Raw genomic sequence first — 20,930 nt, 5'->3', positions numbered from 1 at the left:
ACTTCTCTTATTCCCTTCTCTATCTCCATTTCCCCTCAATCATGGAAACATTAATGTATATAGACAATGAGAGATGGATTGATAAATTTTCATTTGTTTAAGAATTTAATTTAATAATTGTATGCCTTGAGGATCATTCATAGTGGGAAAGAGCTAGGTGTCTCTTTTTTATTTTATCATCTGAGGATGTTTTTGAAAATTAACCATTTGGCTGACTTGGAGAGACATGATAAAGTCACAAGGTTTCAAGGGGTGGTGAGATTGTATCTAAATTTGGATTTTCTTTTTAAATGTTTGTCTAGAGTGAATTTAGTATATCTTCTCTGCGTTGAAAAGATCATTATGATAGACTAAAATTTCTCTTTTAAAAAGATCTAACATTGTTATACTTTCAGCAGCTAATTTCGACTTAAAACGATTTTTATATATTTTCTTAGAACACAAATAAGGAAATTCTAAATAAAAATAAAAATTAGCGGTGTAAATTGAAAAACTATAACGAAAAAATAAAAGAAAATCAAAATAGTTTTAATTATAAAAACAGAAAAGAAGTGATAAAATTGTGATCCAACACAAAGTCATCTTTTTCTTTAAAAGGTTTTTTTTCACAAACCATGATGAAATTTTAAAATTATTTTTGAATCAGAATTCCAATATCACATAATCAAGGAAAAATAAAATTTTAAAAAAGTCAAGTTTTTAAAATTCAAATTAACCTTCAGGCGTGTTCATTTAAATCTCTTTTAGAACTTCTACTCGAATACATTCAAGTTTAACACATTTGTTAAGTTCTAATCGACTACATTCAAGCCAAAATTATTCAATCTCTCATATTTTATAGGTTTATCATTTCCTTAATTTTTAAATATGTGATGCATGCATTTTTTAAATAGGTTAGTTATAGTACACTACATTACATGCAATAAAAATGTTGTTTTTGTTTTGTCATGATTAGATTTGGTTAGTAATTTTGAACTTTTGAACTTAAGTTTTGTTGCATGCTCTGTTTTCTGATTCCATGCAGTGTGGATTTTGAAATTTGGAACCTTAGTCGAGATAACAAAATCCGAATTTTGGTTTGGTAATACATTTTTTATGCTTCGTTGATTATGATATGCATTTTATTATTTTACTTTAGGAAAAATGATTGACAACCAAAATAAATAGAGATATGGTAGAGTGTCCTAAGATGCCTCAGTGTGTAGGGAGAAAACTAGACCCTCGTGACTTATAATTGTTAAATCTTCCTTTACCGATGAGGGATCCACTTCCCGAGGTTATGGCTCCGTTCAATTTCCCTGGCACCGCGGGAGGTCAGGTGATGCACCTAGCGAGGATAATGGAGAGGAAGATCGAGGCTCTTGATTCTTCCTAGAAAGAGTTGGAGTTCCTGCATAATCAAAATGCTTTTCTGTCTCAAAGATTTAAAGAATTATTTTCTTCGGGCCTTGGGTCGTTACATAATCTTTTGAGAATGTGCTATAACATGTGAAGTATTATCACCGTCCACTGATTATTTCGTGGGAACAGATTCGTCCGTATTAGATACTCCAAGATGGGAGGTTCATCTTTGATCTTGACTAGGCCCCTGTATTCCAGCTTTATTTTTGTGTTATAAATGAAAAATGTTAAGACATGGGAAAATATTTGTATGTAACTATTCTTTTTGTTGTTTCAGCAATGTTCGTCTTATTAGTTGTATAAGGTGCAATTATTTATTTTACCATGATGTTAGCGAGCCGAAAGAGCGTCAACGTTTGATTTTATCCTTGTAATTCATAAAGTTTACCTGCCACGAAAGGTGTTAAATAATGTTTTGCTTAAATTGTAAATATCCTCAAATACTTCATGAGGTCATGTTTGGTTGCTTTATTTGTGAGCATGTTGCATTAAGATATACACACTTTATTGGTTATATGTTGTTCTAGCTTGATATAGTCGTGTGTTAGATCATGTTTATAATCGTATGATATGGGACTAGATAGATGTGATTATGCTTTGAGTCACATTTAAAATAATGTGGCACGAGATCAACCATATGTGATAATGCTTTAAGTCACGTTTGTAATAATATGGTATGAGACCGACTAGACACGACTATGCTCTGAGTCGCGCTTGTAATATTATGGCATGAGACTGTCTAGAGGTGTATATGCTTTAAAATGCGCTATGCATCACAGAGGATCACTCCTCGACGAAGGGTAGAGGATCCTCGTCCCTGCCCCAAGGTATAACTCATATCGAGGTGGACGTCTTCGGGATCCACCTCTCACGTCCCTTGGATGGGATAGATTCAAGGGGGGGCAACTACATAGAAATGCGTATATTATTTGACTAGGGGGAATTAATTATTGTATTTGGACGTCCAAAGCATCATCGACAACACCTCTAGAGGAATTGATTGATATAGTCAAACTTACATAGCGTCTCCGACAGCTTCCCTGAAATCTTTAAGTGTGCTCGGCGCTAGGGGAAGTTGATTACTGTAGTCGGACATGTAAATGTCTCTGATTTCACTCCTAAGGGAATTTATTATTATAGACAGACGTACAAAGCGCCTCTGATATCTCCCCTGAAATCTGTATCTTGGACATCAACTGCGTCGGTTGTCACCTGGTTTCATCATTCTTGTATATAATCACAAAGGAACAAACATTTTAGACTTCATGTAGTTTCATTTATAATGAATAATTGGATCATGGGCCTACCCATAATGTAATTGTAGAGGATCTCGCACGGGATGACTAGAAATCGAGTGTTTATCGATCAGAGGTCTCTTTTCTCTCTCTCATATATATATATATATATATATATATATATATATATATATATATATATATATATATATATATATATATATATATATATATATATATATATATATATATATATATATATATATATATATATATATATATATATATATATATATATATATATATATATATATATATATATATATAGGGACGAGTGGTCGTACCATTAATTGCTTGAAGATATGAGCCTTCATATGGTATTAGGATTTAAAAACCTTTGTAGGAGACTTGGTTTTTAGAGATTCCTCTCGGTCTAGTTTTCCGCCATTAACATACTCGTACAGTCATCCCTTCTTAATTTTGTGCTTCATTCTTAAGGTGGATGCAGTTGTCCGTATTATGGTTGTGTCCTCTGTGGATGTGGAAGTACTTTGATTTATCTATCTGGTCAGACTCTCAGACAGGTAAAAGAGGTCGTATTCCTGCTTTATAGAACTCTATGTTAGCGCTCTTCCGATAAATCTTATACCGGGAAGTACTTAAACGTGTGTATGTGTCGTATCGACCGTATATTCCCTTATCAACATCTTCTTTCCGCCAATGAGATTCCTTCCCAGATGGGTCGTTGGAACGTGTGTTGGTGGTCGAGCCAGGTCTTTGAAGCGAGTATTCATCTTATCTTCCAACATTATGTACGGATGATCCAGATTCAACATCTCCTGAGTCGTATGTACCTTCTTCTTTCCTAGCTTGGTGCAAAAAGGATAGTGACGGAGGAGACCATTTTCGAAGATCTAACATTTGAGGGCTTCCTCGGTTCCCTATACTTCTACCACAACAAGAGTGAATCGATATATGTATGGCCTTAGGATTTCTTTCGCTCCTTTCACGATGTTGCTCAAGGAAGCTACAATAATTGGTTGCCTCTTTCAGGAAGTATAGTGAGCGTTGAGTGGATCACAAAACTTTGTTCATGATTCAATGCAACCATTAGGGAGCCATTGAACCAGAGTCTAGATGGTCTGACCAGTGTTAATGCTAGTAGCTTGCGTTTGGAAGCTTCGCCATTATTGTGATAGTTGAGTCGGCCATTGACGAGTTGGACGTGCTCATAGAGGTCTTATTTTCCGTCGTGTTTTCCTAACCTGGGAGGATTTTGCATTTACTTTGGGATCTTACTTTATAAGATTCAGGTACATAAGGGATGCTTAGGCTACACCATGGTCTGCTGGTGTTCACCGCGATCTAGAGATGAAGTATGACTTCCTCGGTCTTGGTCTGGGCTCCGGGGAGTAGAATTGTGTTTTCCACATTTTAAACGGTCTTTCGACTTCTGTACTTTGCTTCCCCTTGCAGTAACTGACTCTATACTAATGGGATGGTTTTTCTAAACATGGCCTCTAGAACCGTGTTTGATCGGTGTTGAGCATGGTGGAGGATTTCTTCTAAATGAAGGAACCTTTCCTCCACCGCCTTTGAGTTCAATTGCTGAACGATTTTGTAAATGCCATTGAGTAACTCATTTGCACCTTGAGCGCCTAGGTTTGCTTCAAGAATTCTTGAATAGTGCAATATCTCAACTTGATCAACAAGAAGAGGAGTTGGAACTCCAATCTGCGGAGGAACCTCAATGTTGATATTCATTTCACCAGCAGGGGATGAGTCGTGTTTCGTTGATTAATAGTTGTTTGTGCTACACCAACAACACCTATAGCGGCTTCACATGCGGCAGCAGAACTATTAGCTCTAGATCTAGTCATTTCCATTGATCAAAGAGATCAGAGACACAAAATACAGAAAATCCAAAGAATAACTGAGTTGTAATCAAAGTAGTGTTCAAATTGATCGAACGCCATAAAGCGTTGTGCTCGATTTTCTAGATCTCCATTCAGAGGTTGAAAAAACCTCCCATCGAACAACTGAACACACAGATAGATAATCATAGAAAATGCAGGAATTAAATGGTGTTCCCACAGATAGCACCATTCTTATGTGTTGCAACTAGAAATGAAGAGAGAGATGTGTAAGCTACAATGGATTAAAGCTTTCGATGCATCATATATGAGGGTGTACCTACAAGATTATAAATATCACGCTCAAGTCAGTATGTGAAAGAGTATAAAGTATTCATATTGTATTTGAAACTTGTCACCTGATTCGGGGCCATTCCCTATATATAGGGATATGGGGGAAAGAAATAACAGTCTCGCTATCTTTCACGCGTGTAATACTAAGGACGGTTGGATGTGTATGAGGCATAAATCTCATGTAGCAAGATACATGATAGTCCTACGATAAGGAGATGATTCTGGAAACATAATTTTTAGTCAGTCAAGAGGCGTTGACTCTGAACGAGCTATCTCAAGGTGGCCGGTCCAAGATGAATATGGTTGATCTATGACGCATTACATCTATAGGAAGTGACCATGGTGGAGAATTCCAAAATGAGGAATCCGATTTTATTTTGTAACGAGAATGGTATTCGATATAGCTTTTTCACTCCACGAACTCCCCAAAAAAACAGGGTAGTAAAGAGAAAAAATATATCTCGAGTAGAGCCTGGAAGGACGATGCTCAATGAGACCAATCTTCCTAAATATTTTTGGGTTTATGTTGTAAATATAGTTTTCTATATTATGAATAATGTCTTGATAAGACCAATTCTAAAGATATTCTCTATGAACTATATAGAGGAACAAAGTCAAATATCTCTCATTTACACGTCTTTGGTTGTAAATGCTTTATCTTTAACAACGAGAAAGATAACCTTAGAAAATTCAATGCAAAACCTAATGAAGGCGTACTCATAGGATATTCCACTTAAAGAAAATCTTTTAGAATTTATAACAGAAGAACTGCGACAATCAAAGAATCGGTTCATGTTACCTTTGATGAATTTAACCTTAAACCTATAGAAGTAGAAGTTGTTAACTGTGTTGTTATTTTGGAAAAGAGAAGTCTTGAGGATACTCACGAACCAGACCAAGGGAAAAATGAAAATCAAGTCAGTAAGGAAGACATGGGTCAAGGTTAAATCCCAGAAAGTCCTCCATACCATCCAGATCTCCCGAGGGAATGGAAACAGACAAAGGACCATCCCATCCAGAATGTCATTGGAGATATATCCCAGGGAGTCACTACTTGACGGTCCCTCAATAAGGCATGTAACGTTGTGGATTTTGTTTCACAAATTGAACTAAATGGAATCGACAAAGCTATAATCGACGAACATTGTTCTATTACTATGTAAGAGGAATTAAATCAATTTGAACGAAACAACATTTGGGAAATAGTTTCCAAAGCTTTAACTAATCTAGTAATTAGTACCTGATGGGTCTTTCGTAACAAGTTGGATGAAGATGGAAATGTTTTAAGCAATAAATCTAGACTCATTGCAAAAGAATACAATCAATATGAAGGAATAGATTTTGATGAACCTTATGCTCATGTAGCTAGATTAGAATCCATAAGAATATGATTAACTTTCTCTTGCATCATGAATTTCAAAATATTTCAATTGGATCTAAAAAGTCATTTTCTAAATGGTTACATCTAGGAGGAGATATTTTTTATCAACCTCTAGGTTTTATCAACCTAGATTTTCCATACATGTTTTGAAGCTCAAGAATTCACTATATGGACTGGAACAAACTCATAAAGTATGGTATGACTGTCTAAGTAAATTATTTCTTGAAAACGAGTTTTAAAGAGGACAAGTTGATAAAACTCTTTTCATCAAGAACACTGAGCATGACATTCTATTAGTTCAAATATATGTAGATGATATTATCTTCGGTGCTACTAACGAATCCTTGTGCAAGAAATTTTCTAAAATCATGCAGAACGAATTTGAAATGTCCATGACAGGAGAGCTAAAATACTTTACAAGACTCCAAATTCATCAAACTAAAAAGGGAAGATCCATAAATCAAGCTAAATACTGTAAAAAGTTTTCTAAAAAGATTTGATATGGAGAAGTCGAAAGTAATAGCAACACCGATGTCAACCTCATGCAACCTTGACAAAGAAGAAGATGTAAAACCAGTTGAAGAAAGCAAGTATGAAGGTATGATATGCTCTCTTCTCTGACTAACTGCATCTTGTCCTCATATAATGTTTGTAATATATATGTGTGCATATTTTCAAGCATTCTCGAAAGAATCACATCTCAGTTTAGTCAAACGCATTATGAGATATCTCTCTAGAACATAACACATGGGTTTATGGTACCCCAAGGGAGCGAATTATGAGTTAGTTGGATACTCCGATTCCAATTTTGCTGGATGCATATTAGATAGGAAAAGTACTAGCGGTACTTGTCACTTACTTTACAACTCACTTATCTCATGGATTAGCAAGAAACAAGAAAGTGTCGCGCTATCCATACCTGAGGCAGAATACGTTGCTACAGGTAGCTGTTATGCTCAACTTATTTGGATAAAACAGAAGCTCAATGACTACAACGTAAATCTTAGAGTTGTCTCAATAAGATGTGATAACACTAGCGCCATGAACATCACAAAAAACCCGATATTTCACTTCCAGGCTAAACATATTGAAGTTAGGCACCCTTTATTAGAGTCCATTTTGAAAAGGGGGAATGAGTACTTGAATTTGTAACTTCATCTAATCAACTTGCAGATATTTGTATTAAACCCCTTCCTAAAGGAAACTATATTTCATAAGAACCAAGTTATGAATATTAAACAAATAATGCATGGACTAACATGGCATACACATCATATATGTGCCTATGTTAATTTATGTGTTTATGTTTACATCTTTACTTCTAGCATTGATGGTTTTATTTACCTTTTTTATTTTGACAAAAGGGAAGAAGTATACTCTCATGGGGAGTAGAATATACTCTTTACTTATTTGAGGGGGAGTTTAGTCACTCAAAACATATATTTGTTATTTATTTGACCACCTTTATGAGAGATGCATTATCATCAACAAAAAGAGGGACAATGTGGATCTATGTGCTTGCAGAAATAAATTTGAAGATGAAGATACAAAAAACCCATATGAAATTTTGATGACGACAACGATGATTAAATTCGCTGGCAATAGCTTTTAACCTTGATAATGATGATTAAAGCATAGAAATATCGCATGCCTCATCAACAAAAGGAGACTCAAGATTAAAGTGTTTATATTATCATAATAAATCTAGAAAAGAATCTTGAAGCCTTAGATAAAACATGAAAGTTCACCTGGTCATGTCTGTTTGTCTATCTGAGTGGCCCAAGTTTTATAAAAGTAAGGAAGTAAGTTTAAAGTACTAAGACAACTCACACACACAAACACCTAAAAACATCTTTTTTAAATGTTTTTTTTTATCTTGAAAACTATTTTCTAAGCCAATCCAAGTGATTAAAAAGTTTTCCAAGCAATTTTTGAACTAACCAATCGATTGGTAACTTGTGCCAATCGATGTCAAAACTATTATGAATCAACCAATCGATTGGAGCATTAAACCAATCGATTGGAAATGGACAAATCTATTAACCAAGCAACTAGGACATTATGTTAAATACTTGATATGACTCTATATCCAATATTTCCTATTTGTGCATGATAATTGATTAAAAATGGGTTGGCCAATTGATTGGAGTTTTATACTAATTGATTGGCTCATCAATTTGCCCAAGGATAATTTCCGTTTTTGGTTTTTTCAACTCCTATATAAAGGAGGCTCGCATCCTCTTCATTTCACGGCACTTTCCAACGATTTACATTTTCTTTAAAATTTATCTCTCTAATTTATTTCTCTCTCTCTCTAGAAAATATTTCTTTCACTTGAAATTGCCTTAGTGCTTATAAGTGAAACTTTGACTGTGACGAAGAATTTTGTATAAGTGGTTGTGTTGTTAGTTTAATTTTTGATGGGCCAACATTCTTGAGAAGATTGAGTTTTGTTCATGAGATAAACGATTCTTAAAATCTTTGTTTTGGTTTATTGAGCTTTGCCAAAAACAATTCAACTTTTGGTTACTGAGATAAGCCTAAATCTCTAAATGGTTTGTTAGCATAGTCTGGGGGTAAAAGTCATCATTGGTAGGAATAAGCCTGTGAAAATATCAAGATCATGTTGTAGTAAGCGTCATGGGCATAACCTATAAAAGCTCAAAAGTTTATAGTCAAAATCTCAAAAAACCCTCTTGGGGACAGGACTAGGCCAAAATTCGACCAAACTTGGATAACTTTATGGTGCAATCTCTCTAACCACTACTCTATTTATTTTACGTTATTTGATGTTTTATTTCCGCTGTTGCTTACTCTCAAGAATCTAGTAACATGACTCTAGGCTTAATCATTGAAACAAATATAAAAGTAATCGCGAATTTTGAATACCAAATTTCACCCCCCCCCCCCCCCCCCCCCAATCTATTGCTTGAAGTCACTTGTTCAACATAATCCACCACCATTATTAGTGTTATGGTTTGCATTGTTTCCAACATTGTTATTTACCGTTTGATTGTTGGCATTGTTGTTGTTGTTTCCAATATCTTTCATTCTTCTGCTTTGATTGAAGATGTTGAAATAAAAGTTGTTGTTTGATCTCTTAGCTTGGCTAGTTTTTTTTCTTTCTGCTTTCTGGTTTTGTTGTTGTTTCTGTATGTGGTTATTTAAATCTTGGGATCAAACAAAAGTTGATATTCATGAATTTTACCTCACATAAATAACTTTTAATAAAACTATCCAAAAAAATTTAGTAGGTTAATCGAAAAATAAAAAAAAGTACACACAAAAATAAACGATTATGAACATATTACTTACAACGATAAAAACTATCGCAATGCTTTGTAAAATCTAAACTTCAGTCCTTGACAACGATGTCATTTTAGTTGTAGAACAAAAGTTAGTATTTATTTTGATTATTGTTTATATAAATATTGATGCGATTTTAAAATTCATTCAATAGTTCTTATGATATTAAGGGAATGTTGTAAAAGAATGTTTATGTTAAGAACTTAATACTGAAATAAAGGTAAATAAGATTTAAGTTTTGACAGATGAGAAAGCTTGCTTGGGTTAGATTTCACTGTTTTGTATACATGTACTATCGTGATTAGAAATATGAATTTCTAATCAACAATTAATACTATGACTTACCGCTATGCACTTATTGTTTATTTTTAAGTCTACATTGTGAAATCAATCGTGTTACCTAATAGACGATCTATTAGCCTATTAACTAATACAATAACATTAAGATTCGATAATATATCTGGATGCTCGATCTAAATCTATATCTAAGATTTTCTTCTTGAAGATGAAAATCTTAGATATAATGATGAAAAGTATCTATCGATATCATTCTAAAATCATGAAAACATGTTCTAGTTAGCTACTCTAAAACAAGCATTAAACAAGAAGATAATCATTAATTTTGAAGCATAATTCAGACAAATAAATATAACCCAAATAAAAGAGAAATTATCTACACTTAGTCAAAAGAGCTGGATAATGATAACCTAGAAGAAATAAGTCGAATATCATCTATGTCGATTTCTCTGACAACACTTCGCCTTCCATCTTCGTTTTTCTCTTTCTCCCTTATTTTTCTTTATATGTTTCTATGTGAATGAAACACCAATACTCTAACAAAGTCTATGCTCCCTTTCAAATCTTATTCTACTATTATTTATAAAGGCGGGTAGCTCTAATCTCGATTAGTGAGACCTTTAACTCACCTAACAACCTTGTCTTTTTACCCTACAAGTTATTTGCCAGCTCATCCAAGTGGACATGTTCCATAGTGCTTCTTTATGCGAGGCCCTATTTTGCGCCTAACAAGCCTATCTTCCTTCCTCTTAAAGTTACATAGTTTGCAAGGAGTGTCTCAAACCTCCTTGCTTCGCTAGGTAAGATTGTCAAACTCACCTAGCGAGATTCTCTATGCTTCACCAAGAAGTAACTTGGCCTTGAAGAAAAGTTTGAATTCTTTTGTTCTACCTTACCTCGCCCAACGACTATCTTCCTTTCCTAGTGAGGACATCCCTGCCTATGTTTTCATGTACTTGGTTGAACGAAATCTTGATTGGCTTGGAGAGGTGATTGTTTGTTTCGCTAGACGTGCCTCTATCTCGCCTAGCGAGCTTCTATGCTCTTTTGCCTGATACTTTAGGATTTTTTGGACCATTTTCACATGTGCTTAGGAATAATATATTTAAAAAACTCACACAAATATTTTATTATCTTTTCATAATAGATTGGGGTTGTTTCATGTGATTACTTGTATTTTAAGTCAATAAATATCAATATAAAACAAGTAAATTTTGTACTTATCAATATATCAATTTATACCCTGCACATGAATGTTGGAAGAAAACTTATCCTTTATTAAAAAAAAGAAGATATTTAGATAGAAAATAACTTTTCTATACATCTCTAGTTGCCAATGCAAACAATTTAGGTAGAGGATAGAGGATAAATAAAAATACACATCATTGTCATTTCTTAAATATAGAACTTACATAGAAGTTGAACATTATAATATCAACCACACCATAATTTCATTCATCTTTTGTAAACCCTCTTTTATCCTCATCCTTACCATCTTTTAAGTTATCAACTGATATATTTGTACTCTCTTGCTCCAAATACTCTTCCTTGTCTCTTTCACAAACTTCACCCAAGGGCTTATAAGTGTAAAACCAAGCACATATTATGTAATAAATGAGATTTATAACTTGAATCCCACTAATAAGAAAATAATAATAATCCAATCTTCCTCTATTAAGGTTTCTATCAGGAAGCCAATTCCTCTCTTTACCAGTATACTTATGAACCAATGATACCAACAATGTGCCCATATAATTACCAACGGCTGTAGTTATGCAGTACAAAGCAGTAGCACTACTTCTCATACTTTCCGGTGATTGATCAAACAGAAACTCCAAATGTCCAACAGACATGAAAACTTCAGCCACTCCATGTAGACAATACTGAGGTACTAACCAAAACACACTTATCGGAATAATCGCTTTTGGATTATCCAATAAGTTGTATTCTGCAGCAACATTTTTTCTTTTTATTTCCACTAGTGCTGAAACTATAGTGGCTATAATATTAATCACAAACCCTACTCCCATTCTTTGTAAACAAGTTATTCCAGCCGGATTCTTTGTGAACCTACGTGCAAACGGGACGAAAAGGCGTTCGTATAGAATAACTCCTGTCATCATTGTTAAGACACTGAAAATTGACATATTGGCTGGTGCAATTTGGAATGACGGACCGAGGTGGCGATCCATTGAACGAGCTTGTTGAATGACGAAACTACCTAAATGTGATGAGGAAGTTATGAGTAGAATCCCTGAAGCCCATATTGGAAGCATTCTAATAATGGATTTTAACTCCTCAACTCTATGAACAGTTGCTAAATTCCAAAGGTTTGGTGGTGCATTTGAATCTTTGGCATCAACATCTGTGATAATTGCAGCCTTGTCCAACCATCTGCATATATATCATAGAAAAAATTTACATTTTAGATTCATCGTATAGATACTGTATCTGATCTATATATTGTTCAGGCACGTTAGTTATTCAATGTATCCGGACTTACTTATATTGATTTGAGTGTAAAAGATCTCCTTCTAAAGAAATAGCAGCATCAAGTTCCCTATTTCGATATAAAAGCTTAGGATCATCGGGCAATATCTCGTTCCTTTTCTTGACAGCAGCGGCGATCACTTGCGCCAAACGGACTAAAGGACTACCTTCCGGTTTCACATTCTTATAAAACGGCAAGCCCAACACAAACAAAATAATCGAAATCAGCATAGCAATGGTGGGAATGCCAAGTCCCAAACTCCAACCCATGTTATCTTGAATATAAACCACAATGGTCAAAGCACTCAGAGAAGCAAAACCCATGATGATAAAGTACCAGTTGAAGAGGTTCCACTTCCTAGAGGCAACACCATCTTTCGTCATGTCGACTTGATCCGCCGAAAAGGGAACAACACAAGGCCTAATGCCACCTGATCCAAGAGATGTGAGAAGGAGAGAGATATAAAGTGGTGATAACTGTAAAGATGTAGGTTCTTGGCAGTTGAGTTGTGTAGGACATGGTGGAGGACGAAAATAGGGTAGTGTAGTCGATATAGTGATGCTAATCAATCCGAGTTCGTAAATGAGGCATCCAATGGTAATGGTCCAAAAGCGTCCAATGAAGGAATCTGCTAGGAGAGCACCAAGGAGAGGAGTGAAGCTAGATGTTCCACCAAAATTTGTGAGTGTGTTTGAAGCTTCTACCAATGGCATGTTCAGTTCTTGCGTTAAGTAACTTATTAAGTTACTATGAAATCCAGCACTTGCGAACCTATCACAAGCTTCATTTGCTGCATGTATAGACACAGTCAATATCACTTGTAAAATATTCATGTATAACAACACAGTTTTCATAGTTCATTAGAATTAAACTTGTTAATTAATAATTATTTTTTGTTAAGCAGATTAGAACCCTCGACATCATTTAAAAAATAGTTTTCTCAATTCTCCTCTTTTTTTAAAAAGTGTAAGTGATAATCATTCAGGATATGGCAGGACTTGATGTTTTATTTATTTATTTATTTTTTCTCAATTTCGACTTGGCAGTATACGGAGCCACTATTATTTTTGTGTGGATATAATCATTGAATTTAGATTTTGGGTGACGAAAGCTAAAGCTTTATATACTGGATATATTATTTCTGAGAGAGAGATATGGACAAAAGTTACAGAATATTTGCACGTGGAGACTGTTGAGTCTTTACTTCCTTTTATTTTATTTTTTTATTTAGTTATAAGGTTTAATTTAAAAAGTTATCCTTCAGTATAAATCTCATCAACCAATTTCTTTAAATATAATATATTTAGTGTTATTAACAATGATAAGATTTTCATTAAAAAAAACAATGATAAGTTGAATAATTAAATAACTAGACACATATAGTTAATAAATTAGATTAGAATGAATTGTTTAGAAGAAATCTAATTCAAATTTTTATTAGAACAATTTTTTTTCCAGATAGACTCATCTAATTAATAAACAATGATAAGTTTATGGAGTTTTTGGGTAACTTAATCAAAAATCATAACAAAATAATTATGAATTTTATTTAGTAATAGTTTAACTTGAACTAACATATTACAAGATTTTATTTAGACACAATTTAACTTTGAAGAATTTAAAATACAGTGTTGTTTTTCATTTTACATAGACGGTTCCAATTTTGTTTATGAGACTGAAAATGAAAAGGAATAAAAATTGGTAACCATTTCACAAAACAATCAAGTCATACAAATATGAAGATAAATAAAATCAAAAAAATTGATTTTATTTTATTAAGTCTATTAGTTTATGTGGTTTTTCAAAGCTATGAACATAAAAAACATAAGAGGAGTGAGGATTATGGAAACAGTGGGAAAGTGAAGCTTACCAAAAATGAAAGGTAGCGTTCGGATTCCTCCACGTCGACGGTGGTTCATCTTCTTGCTGTCTTCTTTCTCCACCATTTCCATACCATCCTTAATTCCCTTTTCTATCTCCATTTCTCTTTGATCATGTATTGCGTATTATGCGAGTGCTTCTTATATATACCTCTCAACTTAACCAATAGTATAGCCTTAAATAACTAGCTATACCTATATATCATACAGTCACCACTCTATATATAGACTCAGATGGACTGATTTTCACCCGTCTGAGAATCTTATTTTATAATCTTACAAGTCTCTATCATTAAGTTATATACTACTATTTACTTTTTAACGAGTGTGATTTTTTTAAATAAAAAATGTGCTTTTTCTTTATGAAGTTTTTTTATTAAAATATAAATATCTTATAATATTTTTTATATTATATCTTAATATTCAATTTGATATTAGAGATTAATATTTAGTTGATGTAATTCTAGAATTGAGTCGATATATCACTATTTAACTAATATTATATCTTTTGGTATTAAATCAATAGTTGTTCATTACTATAAAATACATGTGTAGTAAGATGTTATCATTTTGGATTCTCAATCAACTAGCACCCATACTTTATGTTATTAAAAAAAATCACTATGGGCTATACTAGTAGTTGTGGTACAGAGTTTTCTCGACAAATATTGATGTCTAAAAGTGAACTTTAAGAATTGGGCCTTTTGTAAAATTAATATTTTTATATAAATAATTTAAATAAATTTTATTTTTTTGGTTTTTTAAGTAGCGAAATTGTTTATTAAATTATCATAGTCAATTTCTTGTAAAAAAATTCAATAAATAATAATGTCAACTCAGTTAATCTTTATTGTAACATTATTGATCTTAGATAGGATTTTATCTGTTGTATAAAGATTTATAAACATTAGTTAATTTATCTGAAGTATAAATATTGTTAAACAACTTGCAACAAAAACAAAATGCTTTATCTAGGTCTTGAGAGTAAATTTGTCATCATCTTTCTTAGTTTTCTCCATTATGCATTTTTTGAATATAAAGTGAGGAGGAACAATGTTTCGATGATTCATCTTTAGAAAAATCTATATTGATAACTTTAACCAAATCTTTTTCTACTAACGAATTTAGCAAACTTATATCGATATTGTTTCATTGACTAAGACCATATATATTTTTAATTGTAGATGTTCTATTTTCGTTTTCATTATGGCTAGAAGAGTGAATGTTATTTTGTTCATTAGCAGGAAACTTCTTCTCTATTTGCATTTTCATCATTGTTTACATATTTATCATTGTTTCAAAATATGACAAATTGAAAACATGACAAATATTTTAAAATTTTAAATTTTAAAGAATTAAATTAACAAATAAAATAAAAAATAAAAATGATGATCGAAAGAATTGAATTAAACGCATGGTTGCAAGCAAATAAATAAACTTAACAAATTCAATAATTCAAGATAAACAACACCATTTCTAAATACTGACGTAACACAAGATATAACTTGATATTTGGGGGAAACAACTTAATAAAATAAAGGATTAAAGAGACTTGAGAGAAAAACTATAAAACAGTGAGTAAGAGAGAAAGACAATGTGTGCGCTAACATTAAAAAAAGAGTGTGATGAGAATAACAATGTTAATAAATGAACGAATGGAAGTCCGCAAACGTTAAGGCAAAAAAATTATAACATATAGGGTATGGAAATCGAAACCAATTATTAATCAACGCGATTAGCAAAATTAATTATTTTTTTAATTAATAATAATTGACGAACTTTTTTATACAAAAATGAACTCTTTCTTATGACAATTGATTGATTGATAATATATATATATATATATATATATATATATATATATATATATATATATATATATATATATATATATATATATATATATATATATATATATATATATATATATTAAAATACTTTAAACCATAGTCTATAACAGAAAACAAAATTGTAATTTCTCTCACGCCTTATCCTAATCTCCATGAATCGTGGAATATCATTTCTTCACAAAACTGCAACATATCTTCTTCAACTCTTATGGATAAAGGAAAAATGTTACACAAAATTCATTTCTTTCACTTCCTCTTCACATTTCAAGTACGTGAGACGTTTTCACTTTTTATGTTATGAGTTGTGATATATTTGATTTTTTATGTTTGGATATGTTAATGTTTTTGTTAACCTATGTTGTATGTTGCTTAAGGCATGTTGTTGATGATTTTGTGTTTGTTAAAAAAAATTGTATGTTGTTGTAAAAGTGTGTTGTTGTTGATAAAATTTGTATATTGTTGTTAAGGTATGTTGTTGTTGATAAAATTTGTATGTTGTTGTTAAGGTATGTTGTTGTTGATAAAAGTTATATGTTAATGATAAAAGTTTTATGTTGTTTTAAACTATGTTATTGTCGATGAAAGTTATATGTTTTTGTTAAGATATCTTGTTATTAATAAAAGTTGTATGTTATTGTCAAGGTATGTTGTTGATAAAAAAAATTATGTTGTTGATGATTTTGTTTTTGTTGTTAAAAGTTGCATATTGTTGTTAAGATATGTTGTTATTTAAGATAATTTATTGTGAATGTTGTATTGTTGATGTTTTTTGCTGAGGTATGTTGTAAATGTTTGTGTTACTGCTGATGTTATGAAGGAAATGTTAGTAGAAGAATTAGAATCATTGAAACAAATTTTAATTGTCAAAGAGAAAAAATTATATGTTTAGTGAACAGTTGGTGAAATAAAATTATATGCAAATTATATGTCACCACTGTTATAATCTAGAATCGTGGTGAAATATTTTGAAATCTACAAAAATCAAGACGATGGTTGTTTTATACATCCGTAGTGGTAGGTTACACGCTTTTATTTTTTTATTACGAATAGTAGTCCATGGTGGTAAAGAGGGCACATACAACCACATCCTTCTTTATTACGAGTCACCATCTGTGGTGGAATCTGTCTCCAAATCATGATGAAATGTGTATTTCGTAGTAATAATTATCAAAAATATTATTCTCTCAATTTTGATGTATATAATCAGAAATTCAACTGTTTTAAATAATATATAATGGAGACGTGATTTTAAAATGAAGGGATCAAATATATGAACAAAAGAAAACTAAGATTATCAAAATTGTAAATAAATTTACTTTTTTTTTTATAAAATCATCTAGTGCAAAAACATTACAAAAGAGAAGGACATCTTAACACACACAACACTCTAATTATTCACAATTGACCACATCACACGCACACAAACATACACTCGCACACATATAAGTTTAAATTGAAATAAATGAAATGACAGTTGGACCAAAACCTACGGAAAAATACAAAATATTGACAACTATCTAATTAAAAATCGTATTAAATTTTGTTATAAGTTAGAAAAATCAAAAGTTAGATGAGTCTCAGTGAAAAAAAAGGAGTGCAATAAATACCAAGATACAAAGTTAGATAAAACTAATGAAATATAAAAAGTGAAAATTTACCCATGTTCCTAAGCTAATGAAATATAAAAAGTGAAAATTTACCCATGTTCCTAAAACTTTCCTCATAATACAATTAGGTAAATAATTCTACCAAATAAATTTATCACTTTGTATATTTAGGAATTGATTTTAAGAATGGGATCATTTGAGACAAAAGGTCGAAATTTCAATAAAGATATGTTAACTATCAATTCAACACTTAACGATTATAAAAACCAATTTGATGAGCAAAAACACCCATAAAAGATCCTTTGTAATCTTTAAAAATACCAACATAAGATCCTTTTTTTCCATAACAATGAGCTCTAGTTTACTAAGTGATCACTTATTAATTTAAGCATGAAAGTCTAATAATTATAAGATGTTTGTTAATTCGCTATACTTTTATTAAAAAAAATAGCAACATGGACATCATTTCTATTTTTTTTCCTAAACCTACCTATTTTTGTTAGGGAAGTAAACCTAAAATCGATTCAATAATGGCCAATCATATAAAATTATTACAAATGATAATTGATGAATAAACATAAAAATTCAATTTCATAAATATTAATAAGGATTGAAAACACATATAGAGAACTCCCAACCCTGTCATCCTTAATCCCTATGCTTACACTGAAACCGTAATAAATATTCCTTCTACCTTTTAGTATATTGTTGCATGTTTAACTCATCTTAAGACGTTGTTTAAACTCTAATTAATAGAGCATAACTTGATCACTTAAGTGTTATTACTAGTCTTATGAGATTGGAAAAGGATAATTATGTAAAATGATATATTTAATATGGATTAACTCATTATGTTTGAAGCATATACTGATGCTAATTAATGTCAAGTAATATTTTTAAGTTAATAGGAAAGCTTTATTATAGTAATGTTGCATGGTATGATTTGAAGTATGAACCTAGATATAGTTCTAGTCCAATAAATACTATGATAATTGTGTTGGAAATTCCACAAAGTAAAATGGTCTTAAAATTCGACTTCATTGTGCATCATCTAACATCATCTATTTTCATGTAAATAGATTTTATAACCAAGTTATATACCCTTAACTATTTTTTTATTGTCTAAATTTGAAAATAATTTTAGTTATTTATGTCTTATTCTAAATTTTATCCTTTTTGTTATTTTACTCATTCATCATGATATTCACATCATCTATATATCATGACATGCATTTTTTTAAATATTATTCGAAAAAGTCAACCAGAATAAAATTTCAATTTTGCAGAAAAATTGGTTGAAGCAATTTTCAATCGCGCGTAAAATTAGCGGGTGGAAGATTTTAATTTCGGACCAATAACTGCCTATTTTACTAAACTACGTTACGCGTAGGTTAGTTTGGCACACTCATTTAATTTGTTTGCATCCACGCGCCTTTGTATTTTAATCAGTTTGAGCCTTTTTATCAAGGTATTTTTAACTGCAAAATTTGTTATACGATTGTCTGTTTAACTAAACTATATTGCGCGTAGATTATTTTAGTGCATTTATTTGTTTTTTTGGCATGTTTGCGCGTTCATGTTTTATTCGATTAAATTTCTTTTGTTCATTTTTTTAATCAAAATAAATGAGATAAATGATAAAATAAATGAGTTTTTTATTTGTTTTTATTAAAATGTAAGGTGTTAAATTTTGTGATCTATTTATTTGTATTTGAGACCCAATTAGTCACATATTAAAGTTCAAGAGTAGAATTAAATTTTTAATTAAAGCTAAAAACCTTAGGTTGAGGTATAAAAGTGAATACTTCAGGACAATGGAAGGATAGGTAGTCGTACCAATTTCAAAATTTAGAAGGAAAAAAAAGTGAAAAGAAGAAGATCATTTTCTTCGAAAATATCTCTTCTTCCTTTCAAATTATCTCTCCATCCTCTTTGACTCAAACAATAAAAAACGAAAGAAAAAAAACAAAAAAATTAACATCTTCTTCCACATGTAAACAACGCCATTAATACGAGCTCCCTCTGTCATTTCCTTTCTCTACTCTACCGGCCACATCACCACCGACCACCTCCAATTTCAAACACCACCATTAAATCACCCCTCATCTCTCTGTTTCGCAGAACTCACAGCCACCCCAACCTCACTTCCACTCAGGTCAGATACATCACCGATTCATCACCATTAACCACCACCACTCAACCACAATCTCGACCTTCCATTCTCCCAAAACAACATTCATCACCTCACATCAATCCAACTCTAAGGACCAACAATAACAAACATTCCAAACACCTCCATCAAAACAACCCTTGAAAACTCCCTTCATCGATAGTGCGCTTCAGAACCACCAATCAACACCATTACCGACCACCTCAATCTTCTTCGCGTAACCAGCTCTGCTCCGTAGCCAACAACATCGAGCTTCTCACCGACAACCACCTTCGCAGCACCCCTTCCTTCATCGCAAAAATGCATCAAAAACGTTCACAATCACATTCAACATGCATCTCCTTCAGACCCATCTTTATCAAAGCCACTGCGAGAAAGTGTCAAGGAAAAGTTTGTGAGTTTGTTTGGCAAGTTTAACATGCTGTTATTTTGCTTTCGATAACGATTCAGCTCATTTTTGTTTTCGTGTTTTGTTGAGTATATGTTGTTTTAAAAAAGACAAATTCTCATAAAATAAAAAACCTTATTGAGTATTATCATGTTTCAGAAGATGCTCAAATTTCTGAAACAATACCTCCTATATTAAGTCCGTACAATATCTTCAAAAGACAAAGAAGTGTTACCAAACTCATCTGAAATCTTATCTCTACAAACCACCCTCACATGAAAGAATATGTCCAGTCATCTAGACTAGACCAATGTAGCCTAAGAGCTACGAACCAGGAGCAGTACGTAGATCTGGAAATTCCCCAGTATCTCATAAACCACTGGAAGACTAAAGGGTATACAGTCTTACACTTTGGGGTTGTCAGGCTCATATTTTCTCTTAATGGAAGGAAGAACCAACATGTCTTTTGCAAAATAGATCTACTAGAATCAAGCTACCTCCATTATGAAATAGATGTGATAGGAACTGTTCTAACCACACTTCATGCAGGAAGTGTTGTCCTTACCATTTTCCCAAACTATAACGTAAGTTTTAATGATAATACTTTATCCATAAAACTAAAAGTACAGGTCCAAATCACTGGATATGACCAAGTACCAGAAGCCATGTCAGCTACCCTCTATCACCAGATAATATACTACTTACATAATCACTTGA

The 20,930-nt window shown here is 32.1% G+C and overlaps 1 protein-coding gene across 1 annotated transcript; it reads right to left on the bottom strand.

Moving 5' to 3' along the window:
- Window positions 1-11,193: 11,193 nt before the first annotated feature.
- On the bottom strand, window positions 11,194-14,447 carry LOC127126480 (protein NRT1/ PTR FAMILY 3.1). Its single transcript, XM_051055410.1, has 3 exons — window positions 14,189-14,447; window positions 12,331-13,108; window positions 11,194-12,221 (listed from the first exon to the last, which is right to left on the bottom strand). The coding sequence occupies exons 1-3, from the start codon at window positions 14,298-14,300 to the stop codon at window positions 11,279-11,281; spliced, it is 1,833 nt and encodes a 610-aa protein (XP_050911367.1). The 5' UTR covers window positions 14,301-14,447; the 3' UTR covers window positions 11,194-11,278.
- Window positions 14,448-20,930: the final 6,483 nt, after the last annotated feature.

Source organism: Lathyrus oleraceus, chromosome 3 (assembly GCF_024323335.1).
Source record: "Lathyrus oleraceus cultivar Zhongwan6 chromosome 3, CAAS_Psat_ZW6_1.0, whole genome shotgun sequence".
Taxonomy (NCBI): Eukaryota; Viridiplantae; Streptophyta; class Magnoliopsida; order Fabales; family Fabaceae; genus Lathyrus; species Lathyrus oleraceus.
Note: the sequence above shows the minus strand (reverse complement) of the source record. Positions and strands in the feature narration are given on the sequence as shown.

What these genes read in the sequence shown, in the direction of transcription:
- LOC127126480 (XM_051055410.1), bottom strand. Translation starts at nt 14,300, where the DNA reads ATGGAGATAGAAAAGGGAATTAAGGATGGTATGGAAATGGTGGAGAAA. An exon ending in AACGCTACCTTTCATTTTTG is followed by an intron (nt 13,109 to 14,188) that starts GTAAGCTTCACT and finishes CTATACATGCAG; the next exon opens with CAAATGAAGCTTGTGATAGG. An exon ending in TTACACTCAAATCAATATAA is followed by an intron (nt 12,222 to 12,330) that starts GTAAGTCCGGAT and finishes ATATATATGCAG; the next exon opens with ATGGTTGGACAAGGCTGCAA.